This window comes from Neopsephotus bourkii, unplaced genomic scaffold (genome assembly GCF_033783945.1).
Source record: "Neopsephotus bourkii isolate Nb327-2 ecotype Australia unplaced genomic scaffold, CSIRO-AGI_Nbou_v1 NB_1684, whole genome shotgun sequence".
In the NCBI taxonomy this organism is placed as follows: Eukaryota; Metazoa; Chordata; class Aves; order Psittaciformes; family Psittacidae; genus Neopsephotus; species Neopsephotus bourkii.
In genome coordinates, this window is record NW_026902158.1 from 76,810 (window position 1) to 93,089 (window position 16,280).

The following is a 16,280-nucleotide window of genomic DNA, read 5'->3' on the forward strand; positions in this document are numbered from 1 at the left end:
TAAATTTATAAATAAGGCTATAAATAAGATACAAATCTAGGAATAAAGCTATAAATAACAGATAAATTGATGAATAAAGCTATCAATGACTTCACAGTTAGGAAACAGAACAGAAGAGGTGTGACCCTGAACCTGGGCTCCAGTTCTGTACTGAGCGCTGCTGCCGGACTCGCAGGAGGGAACCAGCCGGCAGCTGCTCTGCCTGTTCCCACGCTCCTCATTCTGGTGTCTCCCTCCAGAAGCAGCCCCGCTTCCAGGCTCCGCCTTCCGGCTCGTGGCGATCTAGGAAGCAAACAACACCGAGGAAGTATCAGGCCCTGCCTGTGGCTCACCTGGCAGCACGCACAGCAACTCTGCTGCCATCAGGGACAGTCAAATCCGGCCAAAGGCGGCCTGCGACTTGAAAATCAGAGGCTGTTTTTCTCCTGTGTTGCAGCACACAGGTGCTGTGCACACAGATGCAGCACACGTATCAGCAGGCTGCTGTGAAATTTCTTTAGTGATCTGAGCCAGAAAGGTTGCACTCGTGCGCTCACTTCGGCAGCGTGGTGGGGTTTTCCCCTCTTACTTCAACAGTCACCTCATTAGTCAGTGTTCCCTTTGTGGTATTGTCACCCTCCAGCAAACATATCCACAGCCTGCATCTCAGTGCTGTGTACTGTGACATGCGGGGCTCTGGCACGACTCCCACATCTTCAGCTTTTATTGACGCATAGAATTTATTCCCTTGTCCACCTAGGAGTCCTCAGCACCAGCTTACGTATAGAAGCGTGTGGGCAAGTACGCCAAGAGCTCGTACGAGTGCAATAGTTGAACTGAAGGCCCGGGGAGGTACTTGCACTCCTGACAATAACTCAGCTCTTGTGATCTACCCTTCCCGAAAAGAGTTTCAGAGCACCTGTCTTGCCCACCTCTAAAAAATGAAGCATCTTACCCTGCTCTGAGCTGCGTCTTCTCTTCCTGCACTGAGGCTTTGCAGGAGACCCTGCCTCTTCTGCAGCTTTGTTCTCCACCTCAGTTCCTAACGTCAGCTCTCCTGTCACCTTTCCGCATTTAAGACTCCCATTCTCCTTTAAATAAACACAAAAAAATGAAATAAACCCAAAGACCACTCAACAGTTTCCCAGGGAGTTTTACCTCCATTTAGCACTTACTTGCTCTGCACTAAACAGTCCTTCCAGAACAAACATTTTGGATGGTTGAGCTGGGTTGTGATCCAGCTCTTCTCGCTGTTCATCAGGGGCTCTCTGGGTGGTCACAAAGTCTTGTGCCGTGTCAGCAGCAGCTGCGATTCCTATGGCCGCATTGTGGCAGCTTTCAAACAGCTCTCCATTCCAGCTTTCTGCAGCCTTCAGTGTCACCGCATCAGCGCTGCGTGATGCATACATCTCACTGAAAAACTGAAACACATCTTCGTAACTTAATTCCGGCAACTTGTCCTCATCCTCAGATGCGTGCTGTGCTCCGTCAGAGGGCAGGCATTCAGCTGCAGGTGGCTGCACTTCAGGACTCTGTGAGAACCAAAATACAGGGAATTTCCAGATCAAAAAATCACCACCATTTTCAGTCATGGCTGATGGATTTTACTGCTTCTGAGGACTGTGCAGGCCAACCCATTTTTCAGCACATACAGCAGAGTTTGCTTTGCTTATCCCCTCTGGGGACAAGAAGGATCTCCATGCTGCTGGAATGCACAAGGAAACCCTGTCATTTTTACTGAGGTTCTTTTGCTATTTGATAAGCCAGGCCACCCAATGAGGTGCAATTTCCACCAGAATTTTAGCAAGCATTGACAGGAAGCACTGAAGCTCTCCTAAATAGGACAGCTCTGAGCTGGGGCCAATTCCAAAAGCCAGCTTGGTTCTTCTCATGCATCCAATGAAACTCAAGACTGCCACAAGCTGTCTGGGGCATAGAAGTGGAGCTGATTCCCAGTATCATAACATTAAAGAATCCCATTTTGTGCAGGCAAGGGCTTCCTTCAAAGACAAATGGAGACTCAGGAACTAAAGCGAATTATGGTGAAGTCAAATGTAACACTTTTACAGGAAAAAATCCCACTCCGCCGATGAGGACACCCACTATGCCGCTGCCCTGAAACCTTACCTGCGTTACAGCACTGCCCCTTTCATGTTTCAATGCCGTGCTTTGAAATGGGCATTGGCAAACCACGCTACTTTCCCTTTCTACAGCAGATCCAGTGCCAAACTTCTCTCCTTCCTGCCGCAAGCCCAGAACCCTGCGGTCCATGCGTGGGCTCTCCTCCCTTCCCCCTGCTCTCTGTGCACTGCTCTCACCTGCACAAAGAAGCAGTCGGTGGACGCCGCAGCTGTAGCACTGCCGCTGAGAGTCAGAGGTCCTCCCTGGGCAGGGGGTGAACACTGCAGGGTGACTGCAAAATTCAAACACAGGGATCAGACTGCCAGAACTGCTGCCCAGGGTGCACAGTTCTATTGCTTACTTGCATTAAACACTGCAGTAACCACTCCGTAAGCTAACTCCCTGAAATGGATTATGACCTCCCCACTGATTGTAAGACTGACTTCTCCACCTTAAAACATATTTCTCCTAAAGTATGTAGACATATTTCAAACATACGTATTGTAGAATTAACCAACACACACACACACACGGGATCTTCATATTCACTCTTCTCTGTCTTAATATCACCTTTTTGATTTGGCTGCTTGACTGTCTCAACACGACACACCACAGAAAGGGGATTCACAAAGGAAGGGCCTGCATGTTCACACACACACACCAGAATGAAAATGGGATCTTATTCCAAAAAGCAGCTCTGTAGATGAAGCAGTTTCTGCGGGTCTCAGGTTCTGGTGACACGCAGACAGAACTTACAAGGAAAGGCACTACTGGCAGGACAGACAATCTGTAAAATCTGCAGTCCTTCTGGGCGAGAGAGAAATCCTTGATGAAATCAAATCTTGGCCAATGTTCACAGTAATTAAATGGTACAAATATGACTTGAGATGGCCACGTGATCAGACCCGTTTCTTTGCAATGCCTGACACCTACGCGGGATTCCTCACGAGACAGTTGCTATGATAACCAATATGGATTTTAATCCCTATACCAATTGCCCTTTTTCATACAAAATCGAGGAACTTTTGTCCAGTTTGGAGCAACAAACACAAGAGCTAAATAACATGGAGCGAGCTCGTGGACATCCTTCCACAGCAGCACGAGACACATGTCTGACTCCTGTTACTTCCAAAGCTTATTGTGAGCAACCTTAGGATGAAATCTGGACATCTTTCAGAAGAACACTCTGTGACCTGCAAACATATTACAGTTCTGCATAGTGCCAAAAATCTCATGATACCTGGGCCTCAGTCCCTCAGAACGCCAAAGCATGTTGACAAACCCAAGAAAACCCCCAAAGAAACCTAAAGGGCTACTGTAAAAACAGGGTGAGAGAGCAAAGCAGAGATTGGCTGTAACCTGCTGGAGTGATCCTAAGGAAACAAACATGTAGTACAAAGAGCCTAGTTCCTAAGAGAAGAAAAGGAAGAACCCAAAGGGAAAAAGCACTTGTGAAACAGGAGGCAAGTGTAAAACACAAAGTCCAGATCACAGGCTATAAAAAGCTACAAGTAGAAATTGCACAACTCTTGCACTTAGTAGAGCTTATACGGAAAGCAGCTCGTGAATCAAACGTGCTGTAATGCCTGTACATCAAGGGGAGGAGAACAAACATACCCGTGTAGCAGCCCAGCCTGGAGACCAATTCTGAATGGGTCTGAAGTGCGGAACGGTGCACAAAAGGAATGCTTTGCACTCAGAACACCTTTTCTTGGGTTTTTTTGCCAACTGCAGCAGTGCCTGATCTAACAGCAAGAAAAGCTGCACCTGTGGAAATCCTACTGATGGGCTCGGCCGGCAAAGGGGCCAATTCATTTGTAATACTTCAAGTCTTCCAGCTGAATCAAGATTCCACACACACCTGCATCACCCACACACTTTTGCCCTTCCCTGCTCATTGCAGAGAAGGCATTTCTAAGCTCTTCTGTCTCTGATACAGTTCATCTCATCAGAGCCAGAAGGAATGAGCAGCTAAAGCACATTCTGTCACCGGCTGGTAGCAAGTAACGGACAGGGAACACACATCTCACTGCAAGCACACATGTCAGATACACATGCAGTGGCAGAGCACTGGGGAAAAACATTTCATGCACCACTTTGCAGGAACTTCTCGAGCAGCAAGTGGAGAACTTTTGCCGTACGTGTTGGATCCCGGCCTTGCAAGCACTGCCCTGGAGATGCGCAGCTGCCGGGTTCTGGAAGGGCAGCACCAGCTGGAGCCCATCGCTGAAGTGGCAGAAGGGAGCACACGGTCTGGAGAGTGTACGTGACCTCGGTGCAGCACGTGTTGAGGACAGGAAAGGGAGCCCCCTGGCCTGGGAAAGCTGGGGAAGCCCAGTGCCCTGGCAGCGACCCAACAGAACCCTGCCATGTTCTGGAAGGGGCCGGAGGCTGCTGGGAAGTTGTTTCCTGGAAAGCAGGATGGTTCTGGCATGAGGCCGCTCTGTTGCAGCTAGGAAAGCAGCTGTCTGGACAAGGTTGTGGAGCCTCTCCTGAAGTCACCAGTCCTGCAAAACAAAGGGAAACGAGGACTAAGGGAAGGAGTTTTCACTAGCCCTGAAAGGCAAGGCTCCACAACATTCCCTGGGAAGACCACCTTTGCTCCAATATTCTTAATCCAGAAACAGACTCTATTATTACACCTAAACATAGAGTAACTGCTGTAGCACTACCACCTGAACACACAGGAACATCAGTGCTGCGCCAACACACAGACATCTTTGGAGCACTCAGCCTCCTGAAACCCTCAGGAGCAAGTGATCGCTGCTCAGAAATGTGCTATTACAAATCAAAATGGGCAGGAGCTGACTAAACCGGCGCAAGCCATTTAGGAAGTGCTGCGTGTTACATCAGGCAGTAAGGTAAAATGAAGGGGGAATGGTGAAGCAGGGCTCTACCAAACTCCAGTGCTGACAGCACACGGGCAGCCAAGGCAAGGGCAATGTCCAAATCCTAAACGTGACTCTGAGAGCACTTGATGACAAGTCATTCAGCTTGTCAAGGAAAACAAAACCAAAGCCAGCTTTTTCCCAGGTAGCTCAACCTAAACACTCAGACTTTGCCATTTTGTTACTTCCAAGATATTCCCTTTCGTCTTCCCTGGTTTCCTCTCTCAGTCAGTTATGGTTTCATGGAATGGTACTTGCCCTCATACGGTCGGTTACCCATCGCTTCACACAGATTTAACGACAGCTTATGGAGCAACCCTTCAAGGAGAAGTAACGGTCATCTGGTAGGGCTGTGCCAGCTCCACAGAGACAGGGTGAGGGTGCTCTTACTGCAGCCCCCGACAGAGGCTGTCTTGCAGCCGAGGGGCAGAGCGAACCACCCGCGAACCTCGCTCCCCGTGCCTGCTGGCACCGCATCTCCCTGCACGAACAACAACGGCTTTCCCGCACCGGCGGAGCTGAGCGGCCACCAGCAAGGTCAGGCAACCCTGCTCCGTGCAGGGCAGCCGGTCGCCAAACCCCAGAGCACCCAGTGCTTCTCGGCCCGCAGCCCGGGGCCACCCCAGCTCACCGGGTCTGGCAGCCTCGCCGAGCGTCGAGGGCGAGCACTGGGAGAGCTGGGCCGGGCGGCTGGGCAGCTCCAGCCCGGCCGCCAGCTTCGCTTTGTTGGCGCTCGTCCGGCGCTTGAGGTGCACGAGTAGCTCGGGGCGGTCGCGGCGGAAATGGGGGCTGTAGAAGTGGAGCAGGGCCCCGGCAGAGCTGCCGCAATCGCCCCCCGCCGGGTCCTGCAGGGGCCCGGGCCCCGGCCCCAGCTTGTGGAACCCGTACAGGTTCAGCTGTCTGATGATGCTGCCGAAGTTCTTGGTCTTAAAGAACTCGGCGGCCAGCGCCGCCCCGTCGCCGGCCGCCTCCGCGCCCAGCAGCTCTCGCTCGAAGAGCCGCTGGTCGATGAGCAGCCCCTCGCCACGGGCATCCCAGCGCACGGAGCCGCAGCGCGGGCTGTTCACCAGCTGCCAGAGCTTGGCCGGGAAGTGGCTGGGGTTGACAACGCCAGGCAGCCGCTGGCCCTCCATGGCGCTCCCCGACAACGGACGCACCGGCCGCTCTCGCTGCACCGGCCGCCAGGCAACGCCCGGCCCCGTCGGCCCGCGCTGGGGGAGCGACACCGGCCCGCGCGCCGCCCGGCACGGGACCGGCTTCAGCCAGCGCTGCCCGCCGGCCCCGGCCCCGCCTCGCTCTCGGCACAGCCGCACCCGCAGCACCGCCAGAGCCCGCCGGGCCCGCAGCGGCTCCCCGGTCCCCCAGCCCCGCCGGTCCCCTCGGCCGCTCCCCGCTCCCTCAGCCCCAAGAACAAAATCAGGGCAAGAAGTTAAAAAACAAACCTGCAGCAACAAGACAAAAGCTCAAATCTCATCACTAGCAACAGCGCATCCCAGCTCTCCAACAAACTTTGCTCCTCTAGAACTAGACAGGGAAAAGGGAAACGCGAACCAGCAGTGATGCACAACGTAACTGCTCAGCACCCGCTCAGCGGTACCCAGCCTGACCCGAGGGGCGACCTGCGCCTTCCGGCTGACTCCCCCCACTTTATGTACCAGGTGTCCTGGCTCTGCTTCCTCCAGGATTCCCCTGCCCCTCCTCACTGGCACAGCAGGAGAGACTGGAAAGTCCTTGCTCAGCCGAAGTGCTACTCAGTAACAGCTAAAACAGCCGTGTGCTACCAGCGTGCTTCCCAGAACCAAGGCAGTACACAGCACTGCGCCAGCCGCAGGGAAGAGAATCAATTCTGGCCCAGCCAAATCCAGGACAGTATCCACACCTTATTCCACCGTTCCCTTCATGCCAGGTCAAACTAATTCTTCATAGGTTTAACACCTTCAGAAAAGAGCCAACATTCTTTCTGCATACCACTCTAAGGGCAGCAAGCAAATTCCTTGCACTTTTCCTTTCTCTGCCGGGCTGTTGTTCTTAGACCTCAAGGAAGAAGGCAGCACTAAACTCTCCCTCATAAGCACACAGAGGGCTCAAGGCAGCAAGTGGAGAAGCCAAAGAGAAGCCCATGTACATCAGCAGACCCCAGCACTCCAACAAAACAAAAACTCCTTTCTTCCCAAAGGAAAGACAAATTCAACTCACAGTTTTCCTCTCAGAAAAAAACACAATAAAATGAACCCAGCTCCCTGCACACCTTCCTCTCCAAGCCCAACTCTCCCAGAACAATCAGCAGCTTCAGAGAACCTTCTGGTGCCTGCTAAGGGTAACAAAGCCCACTTGTGAGCACCCTGCTCCCACTCTTCTCACTGCTCATTCTGTAGCTGAAGCCCACCGAAAATAATCCACTGGGGTTTATGAGGAGTAATGGAAATATCAACTTCATTCCTACACATGGGGACCTCCAGAAAGGTGCCCCCAGCATGGCAATCTGCCCTTGCCTTGCCACCTTAAACACCACTGCCGTACTGACCCTCTGCTGCATCACTTTGGTGTGCTGGAGCACGGCTCCACAGTGCCAACATCCAGCTGCTGTTCCCAAGCACGTAGCACCAGGACAGAAAGCAGTCGCTGAGCATCACCTAAACAGGGAAACCTGCAGAAGGGTGCCGCCAACACGGCAAAGAGACCTTGTTTGCCACCAAAAGCACCATCTGCGTTCTGCCCCTCTGCTGAATGCAGACAGGTGGCCTGGATCATGGACACACGGTGTGCCAGGACAGAAAGCTCACGCTGCACATCACCTACACAGGTATACCTTGGGAACAGGGCCACCAACGTGGGAATCCAGCCTTGCTTAGCCACATAGAAGTGCATCTGCGTGCTGCCTACCCAGTGCACTCTCAAGTGCCACAGAGCCAAGCTCCCTAAGTGGAAATGTCCAGATCCTGCTCCTAAGGCTAACGTGTTAGAACAGAAACAAGTAACTGGACATGTTCTACACAGGGAGTCCTCTGGAACAGTGCTACCAACATGGGTATCGTCACTTACTTACACACGTAAAACCCCCTCCCTGTAAAGCCTCACTGAACAGCACTCTCTGATGATCAACAAAACATCTCCCAAAGTGCAAACATCCAAATTATGATGCTCAGCATACCATAAGAAACAGAAAGCTGGTGCTTGGCATCACGTAAACATGGTGCCTTCCTCACCACTGACACCAACATGGAAATCCGCCTTTGCTTAGCCACCTAAACCACACAGGGCAGCACTCTCAGACACCCCATAAACCAGGTCCCTATGTGCCAATATCCAGACCCTGCTCCTAAGCCTCACGCCTTAGGACAGAAACAAATAGCTGGACACGTTCTACACAGAGAGCCCTCTGGAAGGGTGCCACCAACATGGATATCCTCACTTACTTAACTCGCATCAAACTCCATCTCTAAAGCCTCACTGGACACCACTATTCAGTGATCGAGACACCAGCTCCCTGAGCGTGAATGTCCAGACTCTGACGCTAAGCCTAAGGTGCCAGGACAGAGAGACGGTGCTGGGCATCACCTACAAATGGCGCTCTCTGCAACAGTGCCACCAACAGGGCAATCCATTTGGGTGGCAGCCCCTCTCTTTTTTTTCTCCCTAGGTTTTTTCCCCATGGTTTTCGTTAACCCCACGGTTATTTTATCCCCACGTTTTCCCCCTTCCAGTTCCCCTCCTGCTTCCGTTTTCACCTCCCCCCCATCCCCCTTTTTTAAATTATATTTTCCCCACAGGTTTCTCTTTTCTCTCTCCCTCCAGAGTTGTTCGGGGATTTTTTTCCTTCCGTTCCCCACCCCCAGTTCTTTTCCATAGTGTTTTTTGTTCCACGCTTTTTTCCCAGACTTCCCCCCGCCCCCCGCATTTTACTCCTCCTCCCTTTATCTCTCCCACTGTTTCCTGGCTGGGTTTTTCTCCCCAAGTTGGTGTGGGGATTTGGGTGCAGTTTTTGTTTGGTTGGGCTTTTTCTTTTTTCCATGTTCCTTTTTTTTCCTGGATTTTTTCTCCACCTTTTTCTGTTCAACATTTTTTAACCCCCCCGAGTTTTTTCCCCTCCCCCCCACTACCATTTTTTTCTCTCCACCGGTTGTTGCGGGGGGTTCTTTTTTTCCAGTTTCTCCCCCTGCCCTTTTTCCTCCCCTCCACACTTCACCTCCCCCCCCCCCCTTTCCTTTTCTTTTGCTGGGTTTCCCTAGTTTAGTGCTTTTTGTTTGTTTTGGGTGTTTTTTGAGGGGGGGCAGGTGGTGTGGGTTTTGTTGGGTTTCTGGGATTGTTAAGTTTTGGGGTTTTTTTTTCTGGTGTTTCTTACCCCCAAATATTTTTTGCGTTTTGTTTTTTCTTTGTTCCTTTTTTCCGTTTTTTATTACGATTATTTATATTTTGCTGGATTTTATCTATATTTTTTATCAGTGTATTTTATCCACTTTTTCACACCGCCCCCCCTCCTCTCTTCTGGTTGGTGAGGTTTTTCCACACAGCCCATCCCCTGTCTCCCCTCCCACTTTTCTCCCCCGTCCCTTCTCCCGCCGAAATTTCCCCCTCCCCACCTTCCCCCGCCCCCCCCAAGTTGGTTGATTTCTTCCCCACAGTGTTGGGGTTATTCCTCCCCCCCCTTTTTATTTTGGCTGGGATTTTGCTCCAAGCTGCCGTAGGGTTTTGGGTGGAGTTTCTGTTTGTTCGGGTTCCCCCCCCCCCTTGTTGTTTTTTTTTTCCGGGTTCTTTTTTTTCCAGGATTTAAGGACCACTTCTTTCCTCTCCATTTGGGATGCCCTTTTCTTCCCTCCCCCACCTTTTTATCTCTACCAGTTGGTGGGGGTTTCCAGTTTTCCTACCCTGCCTTTTTTCTTTCTCCTCTCCTCCACACTCCACCATAGTTTATTATTATTTTGTGTATATGTTGCTGGATTTTATCCGGTATTTTTTCCACTTTCCCCTCCCTTTCCCTCTGCTGGTTCGTGGGGTTTTCCACACTGCCTCCCCCACCATCCCCACTTTTCTCCCCTATCCCTTCTCCACCCAAAACCCTTCCCAACTGGATTGGGACATTTTGTCCGTCCCCCCCCCTTTTGTTTTTTTGCTCTGTGTGCACACGCACATGTTTTTGGTTTTCAGGTTTGTGGCAAAGGAGGAAAAGGCGCTCGTTTTTTTGTGCAGGTGGGTTTGCTATCTCCCCCCCCCCCCCTTTTTTTTTTTTGAGTTTTTCAGGTTGTTTTTTCTCTTTTTCTGATTTTTATTGAGTTGTTTGGTTTGGTTTTTTTCTTCCTGCATTCTTTTCTCCCCACTTCACAGCGCCCCCGCCCCAGTTGGAGCCCACAGGCCCTGGCACCACCTGCCCACAGGGGCACCACCACCTCCAGAGGGACGTTTGTCTCCTCTCAAATGGGCTCCCCCTGGCCAGGGCAGAATTCCTTTCCTTCCCAGCAGCTCACATGGTGCTGTGGTTTAGTTCTGACCAGAACAGCCCAACACAGCCATGCAGCTTTTGCTGAACAGCATTTGCACAGCGCTGAGGCCTCAACAGGGAATGCTGCAGGGTGTACAGCAGGCTGGGAGGGGACACCCCCAGGCAGGTGACCCAGACTACCAGAACAGGGATCATGCTCAGCAACGAGAGAAAAGGAAGGGTTTTAGGAGGATTATTCATCTTCTGCTCAGAGACTGGCATCAGCCTACCCACAGGAGGTGCCAGTGGTTGCCTCTGCCTCACTTGTGTTATTTTCTTCAGTTCTTGCACTTCTCAGACCATTTTTTCTTTTTAATCTTGACGCACGCCTCCACACACACACTTCCTTGCTTTAGTCCTCCATTCCCTGTCACAGCAGGAGCAAGGGGAATGGAGGAAGCAGCTGTGTGGTGCTTTGCTGCCCACCAAGGACAAGGTCACATTCCCTCAGCTGCACAGTCCAGCTCTGAAGCTGCTCCTGCTTTGAGCACAGAAACTTCTCCCAGTCTAACCCATCCTATGGAGCAAGGCACAAGCTTCTTTATTCCAAACCTCCCTCATAGAAATAGCTCTCAGTTTGCTAACAGCGAGTGCCACAGGGAAAAAAACCACCCGGCCCGGTCCCCGAACAGCCACAGCCCCAGGAGGTGGATTTGTGCGCGAAATTAACACCACAGGTAACTCCACCAGGCTAGAACTCCGTGCTATCCTGGGGGATACACAACAGCACACTGCTTTGTAGCAGTTGTGTCCTTTCACTGAAGCCTCACACAGGCAGAAGGAGAGAGTCACCGTAGCTTAATCACAGGTAGAGAAATAAAGTGTAACAGGAGCAAGAACACCACCGGCAGCTGTGCACACCCAGCACCGTCCCTCAGGGCAAGGCAAACGCTTCCAAGCCCCCGCACCGCACCTCATGGGCCGGCTGCGGCACACACAGCCTCGGGTTAGCAGCGAGGTGCTTTGCTCGGGGTGGTTTTCAGCTCTCCTCAGAGTGCCCGCGGGCCCGCGCACCGCGCGCTCGATTCCCAATGGCTGCGCGCGCAGGCGCCAGTCACCGTTTCCCGGCGGGAACCGGCGGCCAATGGCCGTGCGCTGCGGAGACCCGCCGGGGACGTGCCCCGACGGCGCGGCGTGCACGGGGCTCTGTGGAGCATGGACGGGCCCCGGTGTTTGCATTGAGCCGGTGCAACGCGTCCCGTGCTGGCAGGGCGGGCACCGGGCTCACCCCACTGAACGGGCAGCACAAGCCTGGGGGCAGGCGTGCCCCCTGCCAGGAGAGGGACGGCAACCGCAGGACGAGGGGGAATGGCTCCCAGTGGAAACAGGGTAGATTTAGGTCAGCCTCTAGGAAAAAACTCCTCACTAGGAGGCTGGTGAAGCACTGGCACGGGCTGCCCAGGGAAACTGTGGCTGCCCCATCCCTGGAGCTGCAAGGGCTGGAGCAGCTCTGCTCTGGAGCCAGGCTGAGAGAGCTGGGCTGGTTCAGCCTGGAGAAGGCTTCTTAAGGAGAGACCTTAGAGCAGCTCCAGTGCCTAAAGGGGCTACAGGGACCCTGGAGAGGGGCTTTGGACAAGGGGGAATGGCTTTAACCTGCCAGAGGGAAGATAGAGTTTTAAGGTCTCCTCCAACCCAAAGCATTCTGTGATGCCAGCAGGTGCCCAAGGAACCGTCACACACCAGTCAACAACAACATGGGGCTCTACCACAAGGTAACAACCACAACAAAGACCATGCCTTTCTCCAGGCTGAGCTGCTGCTGCTCTTCCTTCCAAAAGAAAACATACCCTGCTGCCCTCTCCACCTACTCCTATAAGGGCTGATCCTGGCTGAGACAAAAACCCACTCTTTTTCCCCAGCCCAGGTTTTATAGGCTGGAGCCTGCCCTGATTTAAACAGCATCACCTGCACACTGAACTGGGATGAGCTGATGGAAGGAGCAGGTCCTCAGAGGTGCTGGTGGGAGCACAGCCAGCCTCAGGTGCAAGTGACCAAGGGGACATGGTAGGAGAACCTTGCTGGAAGGGGTAGGAGGACTTGGAAGAGTTCAGCATTGAGTTTGGGGGTTCCCAAGGAGTTGGTTGTGTAACTGGGGCTCACCTAATGGCCCAGCAGCCTTGCAAAACATGTCAGGGCTTCACAAGTTGTTCTGGATCAGAAGGGAAAGGGAGGGATGTGAAGGAAAGTCACCCCTTCCCATGTGCCCGATACACAGATTGACTCCACAACTTGTTAAAGTTGTAAAGTAGGTATGCTTTTTATTCAGCGCTGAGACGCACGGGGATAATTCCTCAAAGTCATGCTTCCCTCAGTGTTGTTTCCCTCTACATTTGTTCTCTAAAGTTATATATATTCATACAGTTGCACAATATGCCGATACATATTCATATCTTACCCCAGTTTGGATTACAGTGAGCTAGAAGGTCCTTTGCGCCTGCACAGTGCCTCTTCTGGTAGTGGGCAGGGGTCTCAAGACGAAGTAAATGAGTCTTCCTCTTCTTAAACTTTTCACCTTTTAGTCTTCACGTATGGCCTTAGGGTTTGGTCATTATCCCAGCCATAAACCGTCTGCTTCTCCCCCTTATCAGTAGATTCAGGCATCTGCTTTTCCTTATCAATAGCTGCTTATCAGTAGAATCAGGCATCTGGTTTTCCTTGTCAATAGAAGCAGGTGTCTGCTTTTCCTTACCAATAGTTAATGCCTTTATTCTGCTTAGTAGGCGTGATAGGTACAGACAATACTTTTGTTAAAGCAAGCATTGTTATGGATGGTTCAGTGAAGGTCTCTGCTCAATGAAAGCAAAAAGGGGAACACAGTACTAAGCTATAGAAGGGATGAGACTAACACTGATAGCATTTATAATGCACTTAGGTACAGCAGTAGTACTGTTCTTGAAACATTATGCAACAAAAAGTGGTTAAGTCCAGATCTGGTGCCACCAACATAAGAAGGACATGGAGCTGTTGGAGCATGTCCAGAGGAGGCCACAAGGATGATCTGGAGCACCTCCTGTATGAAGACAGGCTGAGAAAGTTGGGGCTGTTCAGTCTGGAGAAGGGAAGCTGCGTGGAAACCTCATAGCAGCCTTCCAGTATCTGAAGGGGGCCTATAGGGATGCTGGGGAGGGGCTCTCCATTAGGGACTGTAGTGATAGGACAGGGAGTCATGGGTTTAAACTTAAACAGGGGAAGTTCTGGTTAGGTATAAAGAAGAAGTTCTTTATTGTGAGGGTGGTGAGACACTGGCACAGGGTGCCCAAAGAAGTGGTAAATGCTCCAACACTGGCAGTGTTCAAGGCCAGGTTGGACAGAGCATTGGGTGACACGGTCAAGTGTGAGGCATCGCTGCTCATGGCAGGGGGTTGGAACTGGGTGATCTTAAGATCCTTTCCAACCCTAACTATTCTATGATTCTATATAGGAGGCAGTGGTCTAGAGGGCACCCAGTGTAGAACATGCCCAGCTATTTGTTTTTTCCCAGTATATTTGGTTTAAGGGCAGGGTCTGGAGATTTGCACTTAGGGACCTTGTTTATGGAGCATCTGAGAGTGCTGCCCGTGAGGTCGTACACAGATGGAGGTTTACATGGCTAAGAAAGGGTGGATTACCATGTTGGTGTCACTGTCGCGGAGGGCACCATGTATAGCTGATGCTGGGCATTAGCTTTCTGTCCTGGCACCTTAGGCTTAGTATCAGGATCTGGATGTTCGCAGTCCAGTGGAGTCTGTGCTTTTTTCACATACTAATTGTTGTTTGTCTTTGCGTGCTTGACAAGCAGAGCATCCGTGTTTAGGTAACATAGGCCTATGTTATACATGGAGCATCCGATCGGATACACTTGAAATTCCTGCCCTGTTATGGAGAAGATCAAAGCACAGTGGTAAATGAAGCCTGCATGAATCCATGATCAACAGGGAAAACAGCAGTGCTGGTGATCCTTCAGCATGGATCAAGCTCCATGATGCCTGTGTCCCTGCTTATGTGGCTCTGCCTGGGTTCTGCCCAGGAGATCCCCTGTTTGGTGAGGTAAAGAAAATAAGCTTACTCTTTGCATTTTACCTGTGGTTCTGTGGCTGTCCCTGCACTCTGCCTGTGCCAACTTACGTCATCATTACAACTACCCCGACTGCCACCTTGTACACGCTTTGCTCCAGGGAGAGACACAGCCCTGCACCCTCGCTATGAGGCAAGTCTGCCCTCACCTTGCTCTGGTCACTGTGAAGTGGTCCTGTGTGGAGCCGTGTGGCATCTGCTGATGCCAGAGGTTGGATTTGACTTTGTGAACATTCAGAGTTGCCTGGGAACTAAGCACACAAGAACTGAGCTAGCCGCCCTGCAGCCAGCAGCTCTACATCCTCCAAAGGTAACATGGAACGGGAACGGAAGGGAGAGGAAGGAAAGCCTGTTTGCGGACACTTGTGATCGGTGTGAGCGGCGCTGTCGGTAGGCGGGAAGCTTGAATGGGGTGGACGAGTTCGGGAGGCTCCTGCAGTAAGCGGGGATCCCGGTGGGTGTCTGTGGGTGCGGAGCAGACACCGGCTGGGGCCGAGTGTTGGTGCTCGGTTGGTGTGCGGTACTGGGCTGCGCACCCTGGCAGTGCTCAAGGCCAGGCTGGACGGGGCTTGGAGCAACCTGCTCTAGTGGAAGGTGTCCGTGCCTGTGGCAGGGGTTTGGAACTGGGTGAGCTTTAAGGGCCGTGAAACACAGACTGATTCTATGACATTAAAGTGTTCTCAGTGAAGGGAACGTCTCCCCGCAGAGTTCCAGCCTCAGAAACGTGGTCGTGTACTAGCAGTACAGGTGCACCTTTAAAAATACATTTCCACTGCACCCAGTGTCAGGGGTTTTGTTCAAAAGAATGTCTTGTTCTATAAAACAGTCTCTTGTACCTTTCAACTTTGTTTTTATTTACGGAGCTTGTGGACAAGGGCATAGGCTCCCGCATTCATATTGTGATGAAGAGTGATAAAGAAATTGCTGGAGCGCTTCTAGGAGTTTTTGACTTTGTCAGTATCTTTTGATGGAAATGTTTTATGCTTCAGCTCAATTCATTTGTTGTATTTGAGAGGAGAGGTTTGAGTTCACTGGATAGAAACTTTTTGTATGGGTCGGTTGTATTATTCTGGTATTTTTATTTTACAGATAGAATCACAGTTCAGTAGCAATGAAAATAACTTTATTTTGATTTTAAGACTCTGGGCCTTATTTTCTTTGATTCTGGGTATTCAGATATGGTGTTAGAAGATGTTACAGAATTGTAAGCGTTATTTCTATTTACTTTCCTGAGAAAAAAATATTGTATACAATCTATGAGCAAAGTGGGTTAACATTTTTTGAATACTTGCCAGCTGAATAGTTTATATCTTGGAGTAAAGCTACAGGTGGTGATGTATTCAGGACAGCTGTGTCATAGAGTAGCTGTTGCATGATGTATACTTGTAATCAGGTTCCTGTTTTGTAGCCTTAATTTTGCATGGGTTGTGTGTAGAACTTGCCAGTAGTTTGTTTGCTTTTACATTTTCTTAAGGTCTAAGCAAAGATTTAAAAAGCTAGCAGACGTAAAGATAAGTATTTATTACTTTGCTGTGCTGTGTTTATATTTGAAACCTATTTTGAGTGTTGATGGTATTCAAGAAATTGCCAAGATTTAGAGGGTGAATCTGTGTCTTTGTGTACTGAGCAGAAAAGTACAATGGAACTTTATAGTTGGCAGGTAGCTTTCTTTACCCAGGTGGTCAGTTACACTGCAGTGTGGGTGATGTCTTTGTTAGTTCCAGCAATTGTCATCTGAATGCAGAGATGTTTGTCAGTTCTTG

General features: G+C 51.0%; 1 protein-coding gene across 1 annotated transcript; it reads right to left on the reverse strand.

Annotated features, from left to right (window-relative positions):
- Positions 1–217: 217 nt before the first annotated feature.
- Positions 218–11,643, reverse strand: LOC133224507 (heat shock factor protein 5-like). Its single transcript, XM_061375998.1, has 7 exons — positions 11,479–11,643; positions 5,620–6,430; positions 4,242–4,607; positions 2,298–2,392; positions 1,155–1,511; positions 935–1,070; positions 218–282 (listed from the first exon to the last, which is right to left on the reverse strand). Exons 1-7 carry the CDS (start codon positions 11,641–11,643, stop codon positions 218–220), a joined length of 1,995 nt encoding a protein of 664 aa, XP_061231982.1.
- Positions 11,644–16,280: the final 4,637 nt, after the last annotated feature.

Coding starts and splice junctions, on each gene's coding strand:
- LOC133224507 (XM_061375998.1), bottom strand. CDS start 11,643: ATGCAAACACCGGGGCCCGTCCATGCTCCACAGAGCCCCGTGCACGCC. Junction 2,393..4,241: donor GCAAGGCCGGGATCCAACAC/GTACGGCAAAAG, acceptor TGAATTTTGCAG/TCACCCTGCAGTGTTCACCC. Junction 1,071..1,154: donor GACTGTTTAGTGCAGAGCAA/GTAAGTGCTAAA, acceptor GTTTATTTAAAG/GAGAATGGGAGTCTTAAATG.